At 35.4% G+C, this 25697-nt stretch overlaps 1 protein-coding gene across 1 annotated transcript; it reads right to left on the bottom strand.

The window, feature by feature from the left end:
• Window positions 1-2838: 2838 nt before the first annotated feature.
• LOC137388499 (zinc finger protein 271-like) lies at window positions 2839-25357 on the bottom strand. The gene is made up of 5 exons (XM_068074986.1): window positions 25254-25357; window positions 20313-20505; window positions 19708-19854; window positions 16462-16563; window positions 2839-4838 (listed from the first exon to the last, which is right to left on the bottom strand). The coding sequence occupies exons 1-5, from the start codon at window positions 25308-25310 to the stop codon at window positions 2839-2841; spliced, it is 2499 nt and encodes an 832-aa protein (XP_067931087.1). The 5' UTR covers window positions 25311-25357.
• Window positions 25358-25697: the final 340 nt, after the last annotated feature.

Below are 25697 nucleotides of genomic sequence, written 5' to 3'. Positions count from 1 at the left end.
CGTATAAGTGAGAAAAATGCATAAACTCATCTATCCAAAAAAGACTTGCAATCAGTATAAATCTGTAATAGGCACTGCAACTGGTATGGCATGAAGTACACAGATATCAACACAAACACCTTGATTTAACAGTTAGAATGGTAAATATTGGTGTTGAATATGTTGGTTAAAAGGAAACTTTCTGAACAAAACCATTTTTTATCACCTGTGCAATGTCGGGCATCTATAGCTAGCTTACATACATGTATAAATATAATGCTGTGTGAGCCAACTACTTCAATCTTAGCTATTTGATGGCTAGAAAGGCCTGAGATTACAAGGCTGAACGTAGAACAGTCTAGCAGTTTGTGACACAAAAACTTTAAATTAAAAAGGTGACAACAATATCTAACCAACTATAATTTGCTATTTTAGTAAATAAAATAAATGTCAAAACAAGCTGCATGCTAACTTATCAATCGAGTGTTTTTAAAACTGTGGGTTATCTTGTTGTTTACCTGATATTACAATTGCCAGCTGATAATAGTCCCTCAACTGAAGATCGTTCAAGATTTATGAAGCACCAATAATAACTATGGAGGTATGCTAGATGAAATGCCACGGCACAAACAATTCCACCCATTCTCAACAGACAACAAGGCAACAGACAATCCATTTGCTGATTTGAACTAATTTGTAATATCCCAGTAGCCACAAGCGGCACTCCATAGATTCTGTTTGGCTGAAAGTTGTGGGATTTTATTAGCTAAGACTCTGAGACAAACAAAAAACGCTGCTGTAATTGGCTAATAGGCCCTACATAAAAGTTGATACAATGAAACAGATTAATCATTCTGCTTGAAACCTCCATGTCTAATGACAAACCTCAACGAATAACAGAAAATTGTGAATTTTGGATCCAAATATGAAAGAATATTTTGTCAGAAAGCCTTACAATACCCCCACAAGTCAAATAACAGAAGCAAATAGCTCAGAAATTTACTCACTGCATGCAGCACTAGACTTTGGCACCAAACGGCCTGGTGGGCTCAATGCTTGTATCAATAAAAGATGATTGATGAAAAGTTGCACACCTCAATAATTAAATTTATTCATTTAAACTTATCATTTTTTAAGCACAGCAAAATACAGTAAATAGAGTGAATAAGTGAAACCCAATACAAGTCTTTGCATAACGAGCCAAGGGATTTGTAAACCACAAATTTGTTGTCAACAGAAACCAAGTTGAAAGCAACTAAAGCTGAAATAAATAGTTCATACATGCGCATGTATAGATTAGAAGCATCTGTAAAACACATGAAGAAATGGTCATATTTACAACATCAATATGGAAACTAACTGAGACTGAATATCAAGCTATGCACCTCGACTATTATACATAACAGGGTAAATAATTTTAATGCAATAATGACAACTAATTTAATCAGTAAGCTTTATCATTAGTTTTTTTTACATTCCATCAACCTAGGTAGTCTCCCATCTACTTGGTGTGCAGGACAAAAGTTGTGCTTATTGAACTGTGCATGTAGTCAAATTTACTAATGTTGAAAAGCTTAGAATAAAATTTATTATTATCCCACGACCAAACAAGAGCGAAGCAATTGATTGGGAGATTTATGATAAATGCACATGTGCACACAACTCCCGAAAAATTATCTGTTAACGGCCGTCACCAAACCCTTGCAACGAAATCCTATCAACAAATTTATTTATTTTTCAGTAAAGTTGTTTAAGTATAATAATGATACAAAACGCATATAAACTTATTTAAATATGTTACCAAGCCTTTGAAAGGTTACCACAAATTCCTAAAACTAACCCATCTGGTCGGATTATACATAAATATACAGATTAATCCTGCCAAAAATCACCACAAAACGCTTGAACAGCTTGGTTTACTAATAGTTTCGACCGACCTACGAAACGCCAATAAAGCCGTGCGACAGATAGTAGAACTATTTAGCAGTGCGCAATTCAGCACGAGAAAAACGTGCTCATTTCACCAGTCTATGGCATTGTTTAATTGCCAAGAAGGTTTGTGTACTGTTTGAGACTGCTTGAGGCGTAGACCGATTTACAGGTACAAAAATGTGGTACACAGTTTATCAGCCTACGTTTTTGTCCAATTACCGAAGGTTTTTCAACTTATCTAGAACACCAGCCAGATTTCTTTAAATCTTATCTACAAGGCAGGGCGTTACTACAAAGCCCTTTTACGACAAGAATATTTCTTTATTTCAGTCATGTTTGCATAAAACTTCCAGACGCGTAAATGCTAACGCTTGCTTTCTGTTACATATCGCTGTCAAAACCATTCTACATTCACAACACAACAAACTTTCAAACTGTATAATACACATCAGCTTGCCGTTTAACTTTTAATATTGCATTTCAGAGATATAATAAACATACATGTATATCTTTATTGTCGTTGTTAGTTAAATTACGTACAGTAGGTTAGGTCTGCAGCTAGAATTAATATTTATTTTATTATTGTAAAACAAAAGTTTGAGATAGTTAAATATTTATTTTATTAATATTTATTTATGTTACATATCGCTGTCAAAACCATTCTACATTCAACACAACCAACTTTCAAATTATGCAATATACATAATTTAGCATCATGCAAAATGTAAGAATAAAAGTCCTAATAAATTCAATAACTGATAAAAGAAATATGAGGAGATATTCCACAGTGAATCATTATAAGTGCAATGAGCTGAGATATCAAGTCTCTAGAATAAATATAAGCTACAGACTGACAGGCTAGCTATGAACAGAAAAAAGGCTACTTTTATACAAGAGTTTCAATAGTACTGCTATTTCACAGGTTGTTTAATGCTGGAGTGTATCAAGTGTCCCTCCTGCATGCGTTTTCATATGTGTCTGTAGATTACCATTTCGTGCTGAGCTATAATCACCCTGAGTATATGCATAGGGTTTCTCCCCTGTATGAGTTTTTATATGTCTCTGTAGACTACCACTCTGCACACACCTATAGTCACACTGAGTACATGCATAAGGTTTCTCCCCTGTATGAGTTCTCATATGTTTCTGTAGATTACCACTCTGTGCAGACCTATAATAACACTGAGTACATGCATAAGGTTTCTCCATTGTATGAGTTTTCATATGTGTCTGTAGATTACAACTCTGCACACACCTATAGTCACACTGAGTACATGCATAGGGTTTCTCCCCTGTATGAGTTTTCATATGTGTATGTAGATCACTGCTACGTGCAGACCTATAGTCACACTGAGTACATGCATAGGGTTTCTCTCCCGTGTGAACTTTCATATGTTTTTGTAGATCACGATTATGTGCAGACCTATAGTAACACTGAGTACATGAATAGGGTTTCTCCCCTGTATGAGTTTTCATATGTCTCTGGAGATTACTACTATCTGCAAACCTATGGTCACACTGACTACATGCATAGGGTCTTTCCCCTGTATGAGTTTTCAGATGTGTCTGTAGACTACCACTATGCGCAGACCTAAATTCACACTGAGTACATGCATAAGGTTTCTCCCCTGTATGAGTTTTCATATGTGTCTGTAGATTACCACTTCGTGCAGACCTATATTCACACTGAGTACACGCATAGGGTTTCTCCATTGTATGAGTTTTCATATGTGTCTGTAGATTACAACTCTGTGCACACCTATACTCACACTGAGTACATGTATACGGTTTCTCCCCTGTATGAGTTTTCATATGTGTCTGTAGATTACTACTATGTGCAGACCTGTATTCACACTGAGTACACGCATAGGGTTTCTCCATTGTATGAGTTTTCATATGTGTCTGTAGACTACAACTCTGTGCACCCCTATAGTCACATTGGGTACATGCATACGGTTTCTCCCGTGTATGAGTTTTCATATGTCTCTGTAGATTATCACTCCATGCAGACGTATATTCACACTGAGAGCATGCATAGGATTTCTCCCCTGTATGAATTTTCATATGTTTCTGTAGAGTACCCCTATGTGCAGATTTATAGTCACACTGAGTACATGCATAGGGTTTCTCCCCTGTATGAGTTTTCAGATGTGTCTGTAGATTACAACTCTGCGCACACTTATAGTCACACTGAGTACATGCATACGGTTTCTCCCCTGTATGAGTTTTCATATGTGTCTGTAGATTACTACTATGTGCAGACATATATTCACACTGAGTACACGCATAGGGTTTCTCCATTGTATGAGTTTTCATATGTGTCTGTAGATTACAACTCTGCGCACACCTATAGTCACACTGGGTACATGCATACGGTTTCTCCCATGTATGAGTTTTCATATGTCTCTGTAGATTATCACTCCATGCAGACGTATATTCACACTGAGTGCATGCATAGGGTTTCTCCCCTGTATGAATTTTCATATGTTTCTGTAGAGTACCCCTATGTGCAGACTTATAGTCACACTGAGTACATACATAGGGTTTCTCCCCTGTATGAGTTTTCAAATGTGTCTTTAGATTACCCCTATCTGCAGACCTATAGTCACACTGAGTACATGCATGGGGTTTCTCTCCTGTATGAATTTTTATACATGTCTGTAGACTACCACTCCGTGCAGACCTATATTCACAATGAGTAAATGCATAGGGTTTCTCTCTTGTATGAGATTTCATACGTGTCTGTAAACTACCACTCCGTACAGACCTATATTCCCAATGAGTAAATGCATAGGGTTTCTCAGTTCTGGATGTGCGAGACTTACAGCTATTAGTCAATTGATGATTGAAGGTACATGTGAAGTCGCATTCTTTACGATTCAGAGTTGCCGGTATATCTCTTGCATACTTCATACAATCCAGAGAATCTGAAATAGTAGGACAATATCGATAGAATACATTCTTGAAAATATTCTGACAAATAATAAAATTGAATAAATAACCTTTTGACAAAATTTGGAGAAGCAGAGCAATAAGTAGAACAGCAATGAGGCCCGATTTAGTTAGCAAGTTTAATGGAAAGTAATGTAAGTTGCATTATAAAAACCTTCATATTATTTTTAACAAAATACATAAGATTTGGCATACAAATATTCCGCTCGAACAAACGAGCGGAAGCGAAGTATGAGAGTTTTTATGATAAATGCATGTGCACACAACTTACGAAAATTATTCATCAACAATGAGACGAACCCTTGTCTTGAAATTTCAGCAACAAATTTATCCATCGTTTTGTAGATTAGTTGAAGTATAATAACGATACAAAACACATATAGGCATATTTAAATATGTTACCAAGTATTGGTAAATTATCGAAATTCTTTTAAAACTTACCCATCTGATCGGATTATATACAAATAGACAGACTTATTAGAACGAAAATCATCACAAAACGCTTGAAAAGCTTGGTTTAATAAAAGTTAAGACCGGAAATTGAAACACCGAGCGACAGAGAATAAAACGGTAAAGTCGTGCGCATTTTGCGAAAAAATAACATGCACATTTCACCAGTCTATAGCACTGTCAAAGGTTTCTGTTATTAACGTAGGAGTACTGAAATCGTTTCATTTTTGCCGATTTTAAAGTAACTGACATTTTAGACTCTTGAGTACTTCGGTATTATAACTGATGTACAACGCAGTGTAAGTAAAGGAAATAACGAAGAGATCTTTTTCTAACGATTCTTATGAGATTTTAAGATTATGAGATTATACTTATGAGATTATAAAAACTATGACGTTTCTAAATGTAAACAAAATTGTGTATTGGTTTTATATTATTACTATATTAATCATATTGGTTATTCTAATAATATAAGTGCATTTTACTTTTAATATCGGCCAATTTTTCATTTCTCCTACTGCAGGGGGAGAGATATAAGCATATAATATTTTCCTTTCATTATTGCTATTTGTTGTATACACCCACACCCAGTACATTACATCTACCATTGCAGTTATCCTATTGCACTGCAGTGCCATTTGACTGCTAATATTGCATTTCTCAACCATCAGTACCCTTTTTTTCCAATATCACTTTGGTCGTGGGCTGTATGACAGTGGAATTTCTAGCACTTGAAAAGAGGTTGAGAAATGCAATATTAGCAGTCAAATGGCACTGCAGTGCAATAGGATAACTGCAATGGTGGCTGTAAGGTACTGGGTGTGGGTGTTATTATATATAGCAAACAGCAAGTTATAACATCAGTTAGAATACCAAAGTACTCAAATGTTTCTAAAAAGTCAGATGCTTTGAAAATGGCAAAGATGAAACGATTTCAGTACTCCTACAATAGTTACAGAAATCTTCGGCAATTCGACAATGCTATAGACTGGTGAAATGTGCACGTCCTTTTTCGTGAGCTGCGCACGACTTAATCGTTCTATCCCTGTAGCTCGGCGTTTCAATTTTGGGTCTTAACTTTGATAAAAGTGAGGCTTAGCAAGTTTTAATAACGATTTTCGGCCAAATGAATCTGTCTATTTGTGTATAATCTGATCAGATGGGTAAGTTTTAAGAGAATTTCGATAACTTACAAAGACTTGGTAGCATATTTAAATAGGTTTGCACGTGTTTGTATCGTTATTATACTTTAACCAATCTACAAAACGATGGTTAAATTTGTGGATGAAAGTTTGATACAAGGGTTCGTCTCAATGTTGATGAAAAATTTTCGTAAGTTATGTGCACATGCATTTATCATAAAAACTCTCAAACTTCGCTTCCGCTCGTTTGGTGGTGGGATAACAAAATACATAAGATTTGGCATACAAAACTTGGCATTGCAACAAAAGCATATTATACAATATATAAAGCTATACATTATGAGCACAACCGATCGAAAAGCACAAAAACACGGTAACAGCTGAGTCACATGCATGACTAACAGTGAGTTGAATTAAAGGTTGACTTGCAACAAAATTCACATTACAGTTATTTGGTATCAAAAGGTTCACCATGTCTTACTCTGCTGTGTTGTAGATGCCAAATATGTGGAAATGTGATTACGAGCTCCTAATTGCACAAAAGGTGCAGTTATTCGCATACATCAAGAAAACGGCCGTTGGTTGGAATCCCTCTCAAAACCGCTCAAATTTGACGTAGTTGAACATGAAGTTCCTCTGTTTACGCTTTCATGCAGCCCCATTTGTCAAAATATTTAGAGAATAGAGAAAGCATAATATTATTATGCCTCATTAGTTATCTTGAGGTGTTCACTGATGTTCTAAAAAAACAATCAAAGAAATTGACCCACTAGAAGCTGAGATATAGCCAGCCAAACACAGGTCTACCTAATAAAGAATCAGAGGAAAACCCTTCGAAAATCCCGAAAACTGTGACGTATAAAATCGACTTAATGTTCAAGTGCCGGAGTTGCGCACCCTTACCGTCGTTACGTATAATGATCGTTTTGGCTACGAGATGTGAAACGCTTCTCGCGATAGTAAATAATTTACAGACTAGCTCTGGTTTCTCAAGAAAATCAAGCAAACATTGTGTGGTAAAGGCATTTGCCCACAACCCCTCGCCATGATTTTTCAAAACAGAAGAGCAGATTTTGACTATTGGGCTTCAAATTTTAACTCGATCTCCACGGATATGCTCCGAAGATCCTCTGTTCAACGAACGGCGCGTGTATAGTCAATATGCGACATCCGCGATTGCAGTTCGTTTAGAATAAGAAATGGGTATGTGAATTTTTGTTCAATAATCATTTTTCTACTGTGTATCTACTGCAGCATTCAGTTGATTTTCATGATTATCGTCACTATTAACAGACTGTAAGTTCACTACAGCCATAATCTTAAAAAGAAAAAACTTGACCGTGCTGCTCTTGCTGTAAGAAAAGAAAACGATAACTTTTCATTTGATTTTTCTACTGATCTATTATCTTATCTATGATTATTTTTATGATTAATATAATAATCATAATGCATATTATACAAAATAGTAATATAACTGCGTATAGAATAAATGATGTAACTAATATAAGTTGTAGAAAGTGATAGCAGAATGTTGCGAAATAATATATGCGTGTAATTATTTTATTTTAAAACTAATCTACACGTCAGAGGGACTGGTTCGGAATTCTCAGAGCAATGATTGTTAGGCCCAATTTGATTGTTCTATACTTCCAGGGATTAAACCAATTAAAACGCCGTGATTGTTATAGGAGAGCACATTAGTTGGGTTAATTGACCAATGGCACACAAGTCGATTTCATACGTCATTTATTGATGATTACCAAAACAGTTATGTTTTTTGGTAGACCTGTGTTTGGCTGGCTATATCTCAGCTTCTGGTTGGTCAATCTCCTTGATTCTTTTTTTAGAACAGCAGTCAACACCTCAAGATAAATAATAAAGCATACTAATATTAAGCTTTCTCTATTCTTTAACAAATATACTTGACGCATTTAATAAAACTATGTCTATTGTCCTTATACGTCTATTTCATTATCATTGTAATGCTGTCACTTTGAGCAATGATATCTCAAAACCTAGCCTAAAGATCAGTTTAATTTTTTAACCTTAGCTCGAAGGGGTACACATCATCCTCCTATGAACATGACAAGCCTGTTGGTTCCCTGTGATGGTTGAAAAATGCTGCAAAAAGTGTTCGTGCCATTTGGTGGGAAATTTGAGTCCCATGATCAGATCATGACTAGATGATTAAACCAGCCGAAATGAAACTGAAAAGTAGCGAGCAGCTAGATTTTAAACGGACTTTCCGGTAGAACCTGAAGTGTTTGTCATAAACTAGTGCTACTAGAAGTGCTACTATATTGAACCTTTTATTGGTCTTTCGATTCAAAAACAGTGTGTCAAAACATAACCACGTCGAGTTGAATACGTCATCAAAATAAGGAATTCCAACCTACGGCTATTATTTTTCAACTGTTTGTGTTGAGCTTTTAAGAGCTTGTAATCACATTTTCACACATTTTGTACACTACAACACAGCAGAGTCAGACATGGTGAACATTTTGATACCAAATATATGTAATGTAAATGTTGTTGCAAGTCAACCTTTAAGCAATGATATTTTATTTTCCGAAAATATTATATTGCGACCTCAATCTCTCCTGAAGCACTACTTGATTGGACAATATCAATGTAACTTTTCAAGCAAAAGCATTTGCACTCAGCGTTTCATTGAATAGCCAGAGTGTAAAAAGAAATATTCATACATTGAACATGGAATGACTTCAATGCTGCTGCATTAATTAAATTTCTTTGGAAGTTTGTATTGGAGCCATTTTTTGCAAAGATAAATTGCCTAGGCTAGAAAATTTTTTATACTGAAAGTTACATTACATTTAATGTTTCAATACCGAAAAATTGACTTCTTATGCTAGCTAAGTTGAATATAAAATGCGAAAAGTCATGTTTTACAAGTAAATGCTAAAGTGGTTGTCTTTATAGGCTGGGTTTGTAACAACGTTTTGAAGCGGAAGGAACCGCCTAATGGGCTACTAATATGAGTTAAAAGAAAATGCTACCAAAAATAACAAGTGCCCCTCAGAAAATAAGTAGTACAACTTTGGTATTTCCAAGTTGTATTTCCTATTCAGACCTAAATAAACCTACAGCGACATTAGTGGCTCAAAAGCAGTGGAGAGAGGAGCCCTACTCCTTTTGATTGGATCAAAAAGTAAGCTACCCAATGTACGTTAGACACTGCCAAACATTAAGTCTTTTGAAAAACCAAATGAATTAATGACCTCATGTTTATTGAGCCTTATAAAGGCTGCTGACATTATACATAGTAGTGATAATCAAAATCCTTGACAAGTATGCATCAGCAGACAAAAAGTGTATAGTTGCTACTCTGTAATGCCATTTGAGATTGTTAGAAAGTATTAATTAACTAGACATTATTTTAAAAGTTATACCATGTTGTTGTACAAACTACATAATTCAAACACTGTGGTGACGGGTTAGCACTCTCTTCATAATTTCCTAATCTCATTTGAACTTATTAAAGCAAAAACTCAACTGGAGCATTGCCCATTATTCCTGCCAGCTTCGTATTCTTGAAGCGGATTTACCAAACATCCCCAGAGGAATGCATTATTATCCCCAATGAGGAGGCATTAGCACAAAGCTAACCTCCTGCAAGTAAGCAACTGAAATTCAGCCAGTCACAAAGACTACATGTACAATATTGTACGGAGCCTCAAGGTGCCTGTGAGGTACTATCTACGTTTACCTAAGTAGGACTACCGTGAAATCCAGTGTACAAGTAGATACAGCCTATCACAAATAAGCTATTATTTCTGATCTTTTTAACATCAACTGGCACTCAATATATGAAACAAACTCTACTTAAACAAAATATAACACTTTCTTAGACATCTTTGAAACAATTTTCACCAAGCATGCTCCTTTCATTATTTTTCATTATTACCCCTTTATCACCTAATTAAAAACTAACAGAAAACCTTAGATTTTAGCTCATATATACAAGCTTATTTTAAAGAGACACTAGCTCTACTCTCAACCACTCAACTTACCACTTAAATCAAAGTTAAAAATTCGATAAAAAAAGTTAAGGAATCAAATAACCTTGGCACTCCGCAATGCCAAATCAAACTACAGTCAAACATGAACAACTCGAACTTCACGGGACCGAGCGAAAGTGTTCGAATTATCAGAGCGTTCAAGTTAACAGAGCACTGTCACAAGTCCATGTATTTACATATTTATTAGTAGATACATGTACATATACAAACTATAATATAAATCAAAAGCACAAATGGCTTGTTTAAAATTAAATGCTTCTAATGTAAAGTTTAAAACGTTTTTATCAAAAAGTATAGAGGTTTTTCTATCACTTGAGATTGGTTGGTTGTTTGAGGTGATGTTATTGCCAGGAAGTTTTTTAGATTGACATTGGCAAAACTTGATCATTGCTGAAATGCTCAAAATAAAAGACATATTTTTCTTTTGAGCGTTTAACCCACGATCAATTTTGCCGATTTTTTTTAAAGTTTATGCAAAGATTAGCTCACTTTACCTTGCTTCCGAAGGGCGATCGCTAAGCGGATGTTTGGTATAAATCAAATTTCACCAAACCTTTAAAAAAGTCGTTGACAAAAATATTTTGCCAATGGTGGTAATAATGACGCTTATGAATTACGAAAAGTTGAAGTTTACCTCTATGGCTTGAAATAAAGTTATTTTCTAAAGCGATAACAACCGTTTCGGTAGCCGTTGGGCAAAGAACAGTTCGAGTTAACTGTGTTGAGTTCGAGTTATCTATAGCAATTTATCATTCCGTGGGAACGGACCAAAAAAACCGTTCGAGTTAACCATGTGTTCGAGCTATCTGTGGGCAAGTTATCCATGTTTGCCTGTTTCTTGAATCCCTAATAAAAAATACTTCTGGGCTTAAACACCGATGGCAAATTTTAAATAATGGGATTGGCAAAACTAAATCATCATCATCAGCCCAAAATCTATAAAACATAATGAAAAAGAACTAACTACAGAAATTGATATACCCTAGGACACTTATATTTCGCTAGTATTTAGTTTCGTGAGTAGCATACAGAGTAAAACTTTGCAGCAACTTAATTTCGCAGCTCTGATGAGTGCGAAAATATAGTGATGTGAAAATAAATGCAGTGGAACAAACATAATTAGATTTCTCAGGTTCAGTTCACCAATAAAAAAATTTCAATTTGCGACTAGTTTGTAATTGTGAACCGCAGGTAGAATGGTGTGGGCAAGGTCGATAATGCAATTTGATCATGTGCTGCCATTTGTTTCTTAGACTATCAACATGCCCGTATTCCCTGGGGCGGCTGGCCGGCTGAGCCGCCCCAACTTCATGGGAATTTTTCATAGCTAAGTACAGTCCAACCAGGATAACTCGCCCTCGGATAAAATGTAACATTTCATCTCAAACACAAGGTTAACTCGAATGGATTTGTTTGGTCAGTTCCAACGCAATGATAAATTGCTTCAGATAACTCGACCTCAACATAATTTATTAAAAAAGTATTTTGCCCAACGGCCATGGACACGGTTTTTATCGATGTAAAATATCACTTCATCCTAAGCCATAGAGACAAAAATAAACTTTTAGTAGTTCTTAGGCGTCATGATTATCATCATCAGTGGCAAAATATTCTCATTAACAACTTTTATAAAGGTTTGAAAAATATCAAGTTCTACCAAACATCCGCTTGGCCATGTCCCATCGAAAGCGTAAAAACCTCCGAATGAACTTGAAATAAAATCCGCAAAATTGATCTTTGTTAAAATGCTAAAAAAAAAGATGTGTTTTTTCTGAGCGTATTAACTGCAGTAAAGTTTTGCCTATTGTAATTTAAAAACGTCTCGCCAGTCACATCACCTAAAACAAATCTCAAAAAATAGAAAAATGTTGATACTTTCTAATAAAAAAATTCAAAACTTCACACGAGAGGCCCGGCTGGGGCCCTATATGAGAGAAACCTGTTGGGGCTTACAACCGCCCTCCTTCACACCCTAGGTGTTCATAACTAGTCGCCTAACATTAGCCACCCAAACTTGCAACCAGTGAATCCAGGCCTGACTATCAATGAACAAAGCTATTTAATTTCGTGTTTTCGCTCGTTCGTTATGATAGTTTAGTTTCACACATGAAACTTTCGCAAAAGGATGACTTCGCGAAAACATGAAAGTTAGATGAGGCAAATACATAATATGTCCTAGGGTAGCCAACACCTTAAACAACTACTTTACTTCTATTTGTCCGTCACTGGGACAATATTTTGAAAAGTTTAATCATAATCCAGTAGGCCTATAGAGCTAACACAAAGGATATCAACAAAAAGTTTCACTTTCAAATTATCGGCAAGTCGGCGTAAATGATGCAACCAAGCTTCTAAAAAAGGATAATCTAGCCAAAGCAACCAGATTTGATAACATTGCATCAAAATTAGTTAATGATGCGGCAGAAGCTGTTGCTCCCGTAATAAATGAGATTTTAAACTCCAGCTTAACAACTTCTCAAGTACAAAGTAAAAAGTAAAAAGCTAAAGTAAAATCCTTGTTTAAAAAAAGACTAAAATAAAATTTTCTCTAATCACAGACCTGTTAGTTTGCTACCAGCGCTAAGTAAGATAATTGAAAAAGCTGTAAATAAACAGATTATGGAATACCTTGAGCGTAATTTACTGCTTAATGATGGGCAATATGGTTTTAGGAAAACGCGCAGCACCAAGGATGCACTAATTAAATTGACTAATAATGTTTTAAATTCTTTAAACGATGGTAAATGTGTTATTGGCATCATGCTAGATTTCAGTAAAGCCTTTGACACAATAGATTATAACATATTGTACTCAAAACTCAACAATCTTAATGTTGACATCAACGCAATTAACTGGATCAAAAGCTATCTAACCGAACGTAAACAACACACTATTATTGGTAACATTTTATCTTCCATACTAGGTTTAACATGTGGTGTACCTCAAGGTTCCATCCTTGGTCCAACTCTTTTTTTAATTTACATAAATGATTTAACGCGTGTCACCAACATTTTCACACCCTTGCTCTATGCAGATGACACTAATTCTTATTTTTGAATCCTCTAACATAAACGAGCGCATAGATTGTTTAAATAACGAACTTCTCCCTATTCAAAACTGGTGTACTCCTAACAAACTCACCTTAAACGTTGATAATACTATTTCCATGCTACTAACACCCGCCAAAATAAATTTCATTTAGCCAACCCTCATCCCTTCTTCAATTTCAACAAACCAATTGGTCAGACAGATCACACTAAATTCTTAGGTATTTTCATTTATTCTAATCTCACTTGGAAAAAACACATCAAATATTTACTAAAAAACTGAGACCCTTATCAGGCTTACTCTACCGCACATCTGAATATTTACCGTGCAAACCTCTGCTTTTATTATACAATTCCATGGTAAATTCTAAACTTTCATATTGCATTGAGACATGGGGCAATGCACCTCCCACCCATCTTAAAAATTTAATAACACTGCAAAAACACATGTTAAGAACCATTAAAAAAAACCTCGCCTCACCCACACCAAACCTCTTTGAAATCATCATCCATACTACCTATCAGTTCACTATATTCATATAGCATTATACTTTTAGCCCATCAAGAATTTCCAAATATATCAAACCCGATTCTCAAACTCCTGTTTAAATCTCCCACAATATTCCTCCTGTGCAGGCCATAGCAGGGTGGATTTTCAACAAGCCATTTTTGGAATCAACTCCGTTAGTCTATTAAAGGCATAGAGAAGGTGGCCAGTTTCAAGAAAGAACTTAAGTTGTATCTTTTAATATGTGAATAAAGCCGATGACGACAAGCTCAACTCCACGACTAGCTATGCTATTGCGTATTATAAGCTTCATCACTTCTCCAGCTTTTTTCTTTTGCTACACTAATTTTGTTGAAAATAAATGACAAATCAGCGTATAAGACGAAGTCTATTCATTTGATGTAAAAGTTCTGGTTTTCACATGTACTTGCCAAATAAGTTGATCCCTTCTCTGACTCAATTCACTTGATCGAAAAATTTCCGTCCACATTAAAGAAACGTGATGTGTAGATGAGAAAACTGCTATCAATAATCAACCACGTCCTCAGATACCCAGATTTTTTTCCCGTCATTGGCAATGCAAGAAACTAAGGAATAAGCGGAGACACAGTTCTGGTGAAGACGAGCGGGCAAAAAAACACAACACTTGGTCATCATATACCTGCCTTGCCAATAGAACGGAACTGCCACCTACGATAACACATATTTTGGCAAAAATCATTGCTGCTAGGCAGATTTTTATCAAAAATAGTGATTCATGTACAAGAAAAAGGATGAACACTAGTCGATACGTCAAATTTATTATCAAAGTGTGGGGTCGTATGCGGATACTACAAAAAAAGTGTTTTCAAAATAATAATTATACTGAAAGATGACCTTTGCTATGACAATTTGAACTGTGAAAAACAGTAGTACTAATAGTAGTAAGAATAATAGGGTTAATAGTATTTTATTATGTTATAAGTAAATCACTATGTCATAGTATTTCGATTTGTGATGATTTCCTGAAGTTTGAATATACCCTAGGACACTTTGATTTCGCTAGTATTAAGTTTCATGAGTAGCACACAGAGTAAAATTTCGCTGCAACTTAATTTTGCGGCTCTGAAGAATGCGAAAATATAGTGATGTGAAAATAAATGCAGTGGATAAAAGAGATTACATTCTTAAAGTCTAGTTCGCTAATAAGAAAAAAAATTCATTTTGGGACTAGTTCGTATTTGTAAACCGCAGGTTGAAATGTGTGGGTGAGATCGATAATTCAGTTTGATCACTTGCTGCCATTTGTTTCTTGGACTATCAATGACATAAGTCCCTCCCGCAGTGACTTTCACACTTGAATACCAAGAAGAAGAAAATAGATAGGTCACAACCAAAACTGTATAACCCTTTCGCTGCCATAAACACATTTATGCGTTTTCTAAGGGCCACTGCCATAAATTCATTTTTGGACTTTCTCAGCAATTGCGTGGTAACCTGATTTTATTATTCGTGGACCACATAAACCACGGTCTTTAAGAGTTTTATGAAGTTGACAGTGTTGTCCAAAAATTGCTCTATAAAATCAGCCTAAAACAACGAAGCAATTTTAAACTTCTGTTTGAGAATTTCTAATCTAAAAATGAACATTTTTCTGTGAGTTCATTAACTACCGCGCGCAAGTCATAAAACAGGTAATTAGTTGATGATGACAATATAGCCAATCAAGATTTCCGTGATTATACAGCTAATTAAAGTAGCAACACTGTCTTTGACAGTGGTGAAAGTAATAGTTCTGTAAGATTATTCTCCAATTTTACGACTTCACCTACCAAACTTTTATCCTTATCAGCTACAAATTCGGTGACTAAACTGATATCATCTTAATTTGCTTTGCCATGCTGCTCAGTCAGTGTATTAGCTATAATGAGTTTACCAGAAATTTCCCATTGAGCCCAACCACAGACGAAAATTGCCTGCATTTCTAATATGACGATCTTACTGCGGTTATCAATGAACAAAGCTATTTAACTTTGCCTTTTCACTCGTTCGTTATGATAGTTTAGTTTCCCTCATGAAATTTTTGCGGGAGGATAACACCGCGAAAATGAGAAAGTTAGATGACGCGAATACATAAGTGTCCTAGGGTATACTCGAATTTGTGTCAAGAAAATGGGACTGCCATATAAGTCAAGGATGAATTTTTAAGCTTGTAATTTGGTGTCTTATATGCTGGCATTCACAGTAACAACTAGGTACGAAATTCAATTATGAATAGAATATGCATCGGAATTCTAGCAAGTGTTATTTCATTTGAAGTCATTAAATCCTAATGTACCAGATGAATCATCTTAATGTATCAGATGTATCTAACTAGGGCTAATATAGTCCTAGTAGCAGTATATAGAATTAATAGACTAATAAAGCATTACCGGATTGTCTTGAATGCCATTTCAAATGCTGGGTGAGGGAACATTTGTTGACCAATTTAGCTTGGCATATATGACAAATGTGAAATCCTGACTCGTCGCTCACTGAAACAAAAAACAAGTTTAAATGATGATGTGCTTATTTGTCAAAATGACGTAAAGGATGGGAAACATAAGAATTTATTTACCCAAAAAGGTAAATGCTGAACTCATAGGGAGCAACTTCTTAAGTCTTCTTCAACGTTGAAGAAGCACAACAATGATTATTGTTTGTTTTTCATAAACTTGGCCTTTGATATACTCAACATTATTTTTAACCTATCATGTACTAAAACCTAGTAAGGTCTGGCATCGCATGGTGCGGCAGGCTTAGTAGAAAAGATTTCTGATTCGTGAAAACCTAATTAGTTGGCCTATCAATTCTGTGCATTAAGAAATGTAAGGAAACATTCTGCAGGCTACTTTGAACAATGGAGAATGTGCTGACCACCCATGCTGAGTTTATTGCTACCTTTGAGACTTATTTGCAAACTGTAGTTATAGTAGCTTCTGATGAGTTTTTTGATGGACAGAGTAATGACAGAGATTATGCCCTTTCCAACTAAGCAATGGGCAGTAGCAATAAGCCGAAACTTGTAATATCAGTAACTTGCTGTGGGTAGTAAAAAAGTAAGTAGAAGTTTATGCTTATCGCTTAAAGCTTTGGAGCAAATTGAAGCTTCACAACACGCTAGTTGGAGTAATAATTTGTATTTCGTGCCAAATAAGGTCTCTGCTGTTCAAAAGCATGCTGCCTTCGACAGAAAATTAGAAACACTAGAGCAGCTTTAATCAGCTTATATTTTAGGAGGTTGTCATGATTAACAATTACATTAGCAGTTGAGCAGTTGAGCTGTACACAAGTGTTTTTGAGAGATCATGAGGATTAAGCATTTGCCAGCAAACAGCTTATATTTCTACATACCAATACAATATACACATACTCCACCTCTGATATATACCCTACTTACGTGTTTATAGAATACAGTATAAAATTTACTAATTACAGAACACAAAAGAAAGAATGCAAGCACAGGACTGAAACTGGAAGGGGGGGTGGGCGCAATTGGTGTTAACCGTGAAACTCCCCTGAGATTGGTAAGTTTTCTAATACATTTCTGATCATTACGGTACCAAAACGCCGAGAATCTGCTTCAGACTCTTGAGACCATATTACTCTTGCTTCTATTGATCTATAACTAACTCAGCTGATATCGCCAAAATAAACAGACGTTTAGACTTGATTGAGAACAAGCAAGCTGATTATGATTTGTCGCTAGAAAATTTTGAAGAAGAGATCAACGATGTAAAAACTAAAGTTAGTAAACTCGAATCAGCTAAAACAGTAATGCAACAATCAACTACGCATAATAATTTGCTGATGCGTGTTGAAGCTAATGAACATCTCAACAGAGCTAAAGCTATAGAGCGGAACAGAATTCGATTTAAAAGTGGCGAGAACTTGATGGAAGGTTTTGCAAAACCTTTGAAGGTAGCAAAACTTGATGACATCAACCCCACTCGAGATATTGACAATATTTATAGGATTATAAAAACTCCCAGAATTCTTGTGAAACTCATCCAGACAACACTAAAAAAGACCATTTTTTCAATTATATACAAAAAATATTATTGATAATTCACTCTTAGTATTTCAAGAGAAAAACAGAATCTACATTACAAAGTTACATAACTCATATGCTCAAAATATTTCGATAATGGTCCTTAAAATCACAACAAGGCGTCACGGTTTTTATTCAACTGAGGGCTATTATCATTGGTCAATCTTTTTGTCATCAAACTGCAACATTTAGCTGTGTTTGTGTGTAGAGCCAGCAAGCACCTCTAGTATACAGTGACAAAGGATTTCGTCTGTATGTGTAGCACGGCATTTAATGTGTGCTGTTGCACCTATTGTGATCAGCTAAATTTTTCGCTAAAATTAAATTTTAAGACTTTCTTGTTTACTTAATGCATTTTTAATACATTTAAAGGATGTTTAAGAAAAGTTCTGAGAAAGAGCTTACATGTTAGGGAAACTGTGTATTTATTTCATAGTCATGTTGGCAATTATTGGAAATTTTATGAGCGCAGATTACCCCAACATCCTATCATCATCTCAGTATTGTTATTATCAAATGTTCTATTAGATTTTTCATAGAACTTGTCAGTTTTAATTCAAAATTTTTAATAATATCACTAAAAAGATATTCAGTTTGTATCCTAACAGGTTACTATCGAATAAAAATTTGTGCCACATTGACACTTGGTACTTCTAGAGTGATATATCAATTTTCAAGGACAATTTTTATAACCTATACCTCCTATGACGTAAATAATTTATGTGAAGTTTTTGCTTTGTACTATGTAAAAAATTCCATATGATCATAGTTTAAAGTTTCAAGTTGGGCGAGTTCTCAAATATGATTTGAATGCTAATCTATCTCGTCGCACTTGCAAAAAAGAGACGACATGTATATAAGCGTTATATCTATCGTATATGCAACTTGGATACAGATAGAAGTCAAACACGTAGTACTGCTTTTTTATAGTAATAATATTTTGCCATTTTGCTTTGATGTTGAGGGGGTAAAATATTCATTATTAGCTTTACTTTGTGCAATAAACTTTGCCGTTTAGAAAAAAATGAGCCAATCTTTGTGAATGAACGTCGAAGATGTGCGTTCCCTATAATTTTGAAATTGCTGCAATCATGATCTATAAAACCAATGAGTTTGATCAAAAACAGTAGAAAAGTTGCCGATGAAAACTAATAATACTGAAGTTATGGTATAGCCAACAAATAAAAAAGTTAAATCTAGTTTTTTTTATTTTTGTATGACCAAAGGGGTGAATTTGGAAAGATATTGGAACGGATTAGACAGTTTACATGTACATTACTGTTTTTATGACTACAATCCATATAACGTAATAGTTTTTTTGGAATGGATTATTTACGTTGTAAGAGGGCCTACTGCAAGAATAAGCTTGGTAAAGCTATTTCCAAGTAAAGATGCAAAGTAGTGCATGTAAGTGTTACGGTAAAAATTATAAGGAAGTTTAGCTTAGCCTTGACAGACATGACATAACATTGGACAGAAAGCACCCATGAGTTTACAGGGAATATCACTGGAAAAAACTTTGACTATAAACAGAAATTGGCCATGTTTACAAACATTAACATTCACATTACATCACAAAGTTACATACACATGTGTGCATCATCTGCTTCGATATCCACCTCTGTGTAATTGTAATCGGCTGAGACACCCTTTCTTCTTGGCAATATTTTCTTTTTCGTTACAATCATCTTAATCTTGTTCCGGGGTGTAAATGGAACTCGAGAAACCTTGTCACCTAAAAAAACACAAGCATCGCATATGTCACAACCTCGGCTACTATAATACATATGTCAACATTCCAAAAATACTGATGAGTAATTTAAATTGTCAATAACTGGTTTAAAACTGTGAGTCACTTCAACCATGATATTGTTTCAGTAAACAATTCAAACATCCAAAATTTCTTGCATTTGAGCTAGTTACTCATATAGCTGCTGAATAGCCTTTTATAACATAGCCTTTTATAATATATAATATAACAGAAATATTAGCAATTTATCAACAGCTCGCAGCTTGAAAGCAGCATTTCATTACATGAGAGGTCTGAATAATTAAAATAATTTAGATGAAGACTCCCATAATTGTTATCAAGTTCGTATAAATGAATTGATTTGACCAGCCGATAAAATCCATTTTAAACAGGCAAATTTCAAATTATGGAAAAAACTATCATAGAAACTCTGTGAGACTCACAACTTCTTAACTTGGCATTACGTTTTGATGAAGTTTCTCTTTTCTCGCCCCTTTCAGGTGGCTTGAAGCCCTCATCACTCTTATCTGATACAACATCAGAATGACAATCAAAGTCATTGAGATCAAAATCTTCATCCGCTTCAGGCTCTATGTCAATGTTCAAGGTTGCAAGAGAATCAAAGTCATCATCAATCTAAAATGGTCAAACACTCACTAATGGCTTTGCACTTTGTTAACCAGAGGGTATACAATCAGACATCTAATTATGATGGCTTTGAGATACAAAACTTCCAACATACAGAAAGAACCAGCAAGTATTTACCAATGCGCTTGAAATCGATTCCAACATACAATGCTCCAAATTTCTTCGGGTGCCAGTGATGTCAGTAAAGGTGAGAATATTAATGGAAATAAACCGGAGAAACACAAAAGTATACATTGAATTTCTGTTTTTGGACAAGTCAGTGTTTGAACAAAAAACAAATTTGAACAATTGAATAATTTGAACAAATTTGTTCGTTTCGGATGTGGATCAGAAATTTTGAACTCAAAGCCATGAAAATGTTATGATGGACAGACTACCAGCAGACCCTCTCTCTCATTATCTTTATTATTCTATAATTGGCTAGTAGATTAAATACTATTATTTCTCATGTTGCAATTAGTGAAATTATAAAATTTTTGATGTATTTGTTACACAATCTTTGTCATATGATTGGGATTGTGGGGCCTACATTGATGCCCATGATGAAGGCAGTTGTGAGAATTGATGCAGCCAGGCGATTAATAAGTAAAAGTACAATATTAGCAGTTTGGAAGGATAAGCAACATTTCTTACAAAAGCTGTTCAGGCAAGTTTACGCTATACAACATGACTATGTTGTCAAAAATTGAAATTTCTTAAAATTATTTATCAGCGAGTATAGATAAAGGTGATTCATTTAGAGCAGCGGTGCTCAACCTTTTTAGACATGTGATCTACTTTTATATTTGCCTGCCTTCAAAGATCGACTAGTCTAGCGAAGCCCCGAAACAAAAAATTAAAAACAAACTTGAGCCTGTAGTGGTGAGCCTATCACCTTTATTAAGTTCCACATATATGCTTATATAATGCAGTGATCCAGTAAGTAACATAATTTTAAAGGAAAAACATTCATTCTCTACCTTCTCTAGGAAGCGAGATGATGGCTTGGCAGATGAGGCACATGCATTTAGAGTTGGAAATGACAAAGAAATAATCCTCTTCCCATTCCTTGTGGAAGTGATAGGTTTTTTGTCGTTTCAGATTTGTCTTAACACTCATTTATGGGTTTATGTTTTTATTCAAAAAGAAAAAACGAGATCGACTGCTAGCAGAAAGCTGCATAACATTTTAACAAAAGTTATTTTGGGTGCATGAAGAACTATACACGGTTTTGTATCGAGTGCGGACCTATCGGCTTTTTCTGCGGTCCTGTGCTGGGAACTTATGAATGGCGTTCACGTGTATTTTTGTTGGTCTTGAAATACACAATCAAACACGACTATACATAAACAACGATAATAGGTAAATAATGTTATTATTAAAACTACTTTTTTAGTGCAGTAGTTTAGTAAAGTGCTGTGCAGCAATAGTAGTTGCTGCTAGTTAGTGAATAATTATTATTTTATGTTGTAATTATATGTTATCCTAAAATCATCCCGCGATCGACTGCCAAGCACTTGAAGATCGACTGGTAGATCGCGATCGACTGGTTGGGCACCCCTGATTTAGAGTATTAATGTTTGTACTCTTAAGCCGGTGTGAAAGCGCAGGTGATGTGAGGTGTCAGGGGAAGTGTCAGCGTAGGAAAGGTGCAAATGGGGTGAAGAAAAGACTTGCAGGTGAGATGATGTCAGATGGTTGCAAGGAGAGGTACTGTAGAGTTTGTTGGAAACTCTAAATATTGAAATAACTCAAGATTTTAAGAGAGGAGATTTCACTGGTTAAGTGTGCGGTTCACAATCTTAATTTTACCATGAAACCTGAAATAATGTTTCAGTATCATTTTTATACCAACTTGCTAAGCACAATAATTATGAATGCAATATAATATGAACAGTTATAGTATGATAGCAAGTAAAAGTACTGATCATCAAATGAAATGTGACAAGAAACAATATAGCATGGTATAATAAAATAAAACAGTATATGCAACTAACCAGTATATGCAACTAAGCTGTAATCTCTAATAAAAAAAACTCTCAGCAATTGACAACTTAATAATTGAGAGTAATGATTCAAATCTGGCTTCCTTCTACAGAGGTTGGAAAAACGTCACGCTATGAGTGAAGCAAAACCTTAGCTTTTGTCTCAACACCGGAACCTATCACTGGTCATCACGTATTAGGCCAATATGACTAAGCACCAACTCCAGGAATGTTAATTTAATCAACTTTTCCTACACTCATATTTAACTTTCTTAAATTTATTGTAATACATAGTTTTGTTGTTTGTTTCTGATTTATTAATTGTGGATTAATTCACACCAAACTATTGACTATGAATAACAAACTATGAATAGTCCTACATGATATATAGTTGCTAATCTAAGTACTCAGCAAAACTACTACACTGTGTAGTTACCTCTGCAGAACAGTTAGTGGGCGCATGGGTAGCCCTTTATTATTAAGAAACCGGTTCCCCATTTAGAATTTTAGGTTGCGCACCAAGCCATATGAGCCTGCAATAGTTTCGGTCAGTCTACCTAGCTTCCAATCATTTCTAGCTGCCTGGTTGTCTTTGACAATGAGAATATCTCCTTTTAAATTTGGTTTCGTCCTTGTCCATTTCTGACAAATTGTTAAACTGTTTAGATATTCAGATTTCCATGTTTTCCAAAAATCCTCTGCTGCTGCTTGGCCTATCTTCCACCGTTTGTTGCTGTACAAATCATCTTCGGTGAAGTTTTCAGGTGATGGTGCCAGTAATGATTGACTTTTCATGGTCAAGCTATGATTAGGTGTAATCACATGATCATTGGGATCACTTGTCGAGGTGGCGGTCATGGGCCTACTGTTGATGAAATTCCTTACTTCATAAGAAAAAAGTTCTTAGGGTTTTGGTGTCTAGTTTGTTTTCAGCTTGAAGGTCATTGCATTAAGTACTGCTCTAACCGAACGAATAATTCTTTCCATGGCCCCTCATTGATGACCTGCCTCAGGTGAGTTGAATTTGAAATGAATGTGGTTCTCTAAAGTATTGCTTAGTTGCCTTACTGGTTATTTCTAGTTGTTTTGCAATCTCATTCTTTGCTCCAACAAAATTAGTTCCATTGTCACAATATATTGCTCGAACAGGCCCTCATAAGGCCATAAAACATCTCAGGACTTGTGTTAAAATGTCTGTGCTCATGTTGTCTAAGCACTATATATGAACTTCTCAAGAGTAGAAACAGGTTAACAGAAGTCCCCATCTTTTCAGCTCTTTGCGCTTGTCCTTCCCGTATAAAGGTCTAAATGTGTCAATTCCAATGTTCGTAAATGGAGGAGTAGCCTTCATTAATTCTTTAGTGAGTTCTCTCATAAGTTGTGGATCTGGTGCCTTTCTTAGTCTAGCACAGCCTACACAATTGTTAAGCACACACCTTACCACGCCAGTTCTATTTGCCATCCATAATCCAGCATCTCAAATCGCTGCGAGTGTGCTTCTCTTTCCTAAATGTGATATTTGTATATGGCAATACACTGTCAAAAGATATGCTCGATGAGAGTCCTGGGGAATGATAATAGGGTACTTCTGCTGATAACTCAATGTTGAAACACTGGCTCTCCTACCAACACGAACTATACCTTCGTCATCAATCTTAAGGTTGAGCTTGATGAGAGACTTCTCCTTCATCGGATAACTCTCTGCTTGTGCCATCTTTAAGACAAGTACTTCAGCCTCTTTCAAATCATTGGTCTTCAACTCTTCGCACGTCCACTGTTTCTGTTTGACAAAGCTTTTTAGCAATGCTATACACTAGTTTCTTCCAACTACTGAGTCGAGTAAACTTTCTCGTTATGTTTTGTGTGTTGAAAAAAGCCATGGTAACTAATCCCCTGTTTTGCACTTCTGGGTAACATTCATTAATTGTTGCGTTGATCCCATTTTTCTTGATGAAATCTAGCACATTAAGGTCTCTGAAGAAGGAACGCCCATTCCACCACATGTCATTATCAATTATTTATTTAGCACCTTATTCCAAGAGAAGCTATGTCTGCTGGATTGCTCGATTGAATTCTGCTGGAACATAATTCCATTGTTTGGGTTCAGTAGTTTTCTTAATTTCACTTACCCTGTTGGCAACCGACAGAATTTTCTGACATCACTGAATATGTATTCCAGCACTATTGGAGAATCACTCCAGAAAGTTTCTTCGTTATACTAAGCTTAAGTTCCTTCCTTAGCACATTATTCCTCGGGCATGTGTGAGTTGAATCAGATGAAATTTTTGGCTAGTGTGAAAAAGGATCCAACCCTACTGGATATGGAAATTTAGACAAAAATGAATAAAAAAGGCCCATACATGGCCATACACGCCCATACACACCCATACACAAGCGCCCATACACACACTAGTGTATGTGCGCTTGGGTATGGGCGTGTGTGTGCACACATGTGTGTGAGTGCACATGCGCATGATGTACCTTAACATGGAAGTTCATTTTGCTAATTGGAATTGGAAGTTACTCAAGTATAATGCTCTCCCAATATATGATTTTGAGCATTATACTTGTATCTCAAGGTTCAATTTTACTGTATTTTACAAAAAATTTGGATTTAACCGTGAGTCAGAAAACACAAATAAAATCCTGCAGCCAATCATACATCTGCTATAACGGTGTGGCTACTTGTAAACCATCGTCGTTTTGGCTGAAATATGACTACTTCATAAGCTAAGGTAAGTTGTTATAGTCTATAACTTCATCCATACATACCATTATATCTGTCTCTAATACCTTGTCAAGGTTTACAACAGCTGTGGTCATTTTCATCTGGAGGTTATTGACTGGTGGTTGAAATCATTGTACTTGCTTTCTGTCTAATTACACAGAAAGAGGCATGACAATTTGAACACAAAACTTTACCGTGAAGATTGAAAACACCTAAATGCCTGTAAATACGAAGTGAATTTGTTTGTTCAAGAATGGTAGACTTGGCACAATTAAGAGCAAATGTGGAGATACTTAAAATAAGTTTATCAGTGTTATGAATTCTGTGAAGGCTATAAACGCCTAATGGAACAAAATACATATAATGTAAAAGTTACATTTTAATTATTCTTTATAATACAGATAGCTGAAATTATCGGAAACTTTTATTTTGATCATGAGTCAATTTATTCATTCTCAACATCCTTAAGGGGATCGTGATTACAATAA

This window comes from Watersipora subatra, chromosome 2, assembly GCF_963576615.1.
Source record: "Watersipora subatra chromosome 2, tzWatSuba1.1, whole genome shotgun sequence".
NCBI classification, from domain to species: Eukaryota; Metazoa; Bryozoa; class Gymnolaemata; order Cheilostomatida; family Watersiporidae; genus Watersipora; species Watersipora subatra.
Note: the sequence above shows the minus strand (reverse complement) of the source record. Positions and strands in the feature narration are given on the sequence as shown.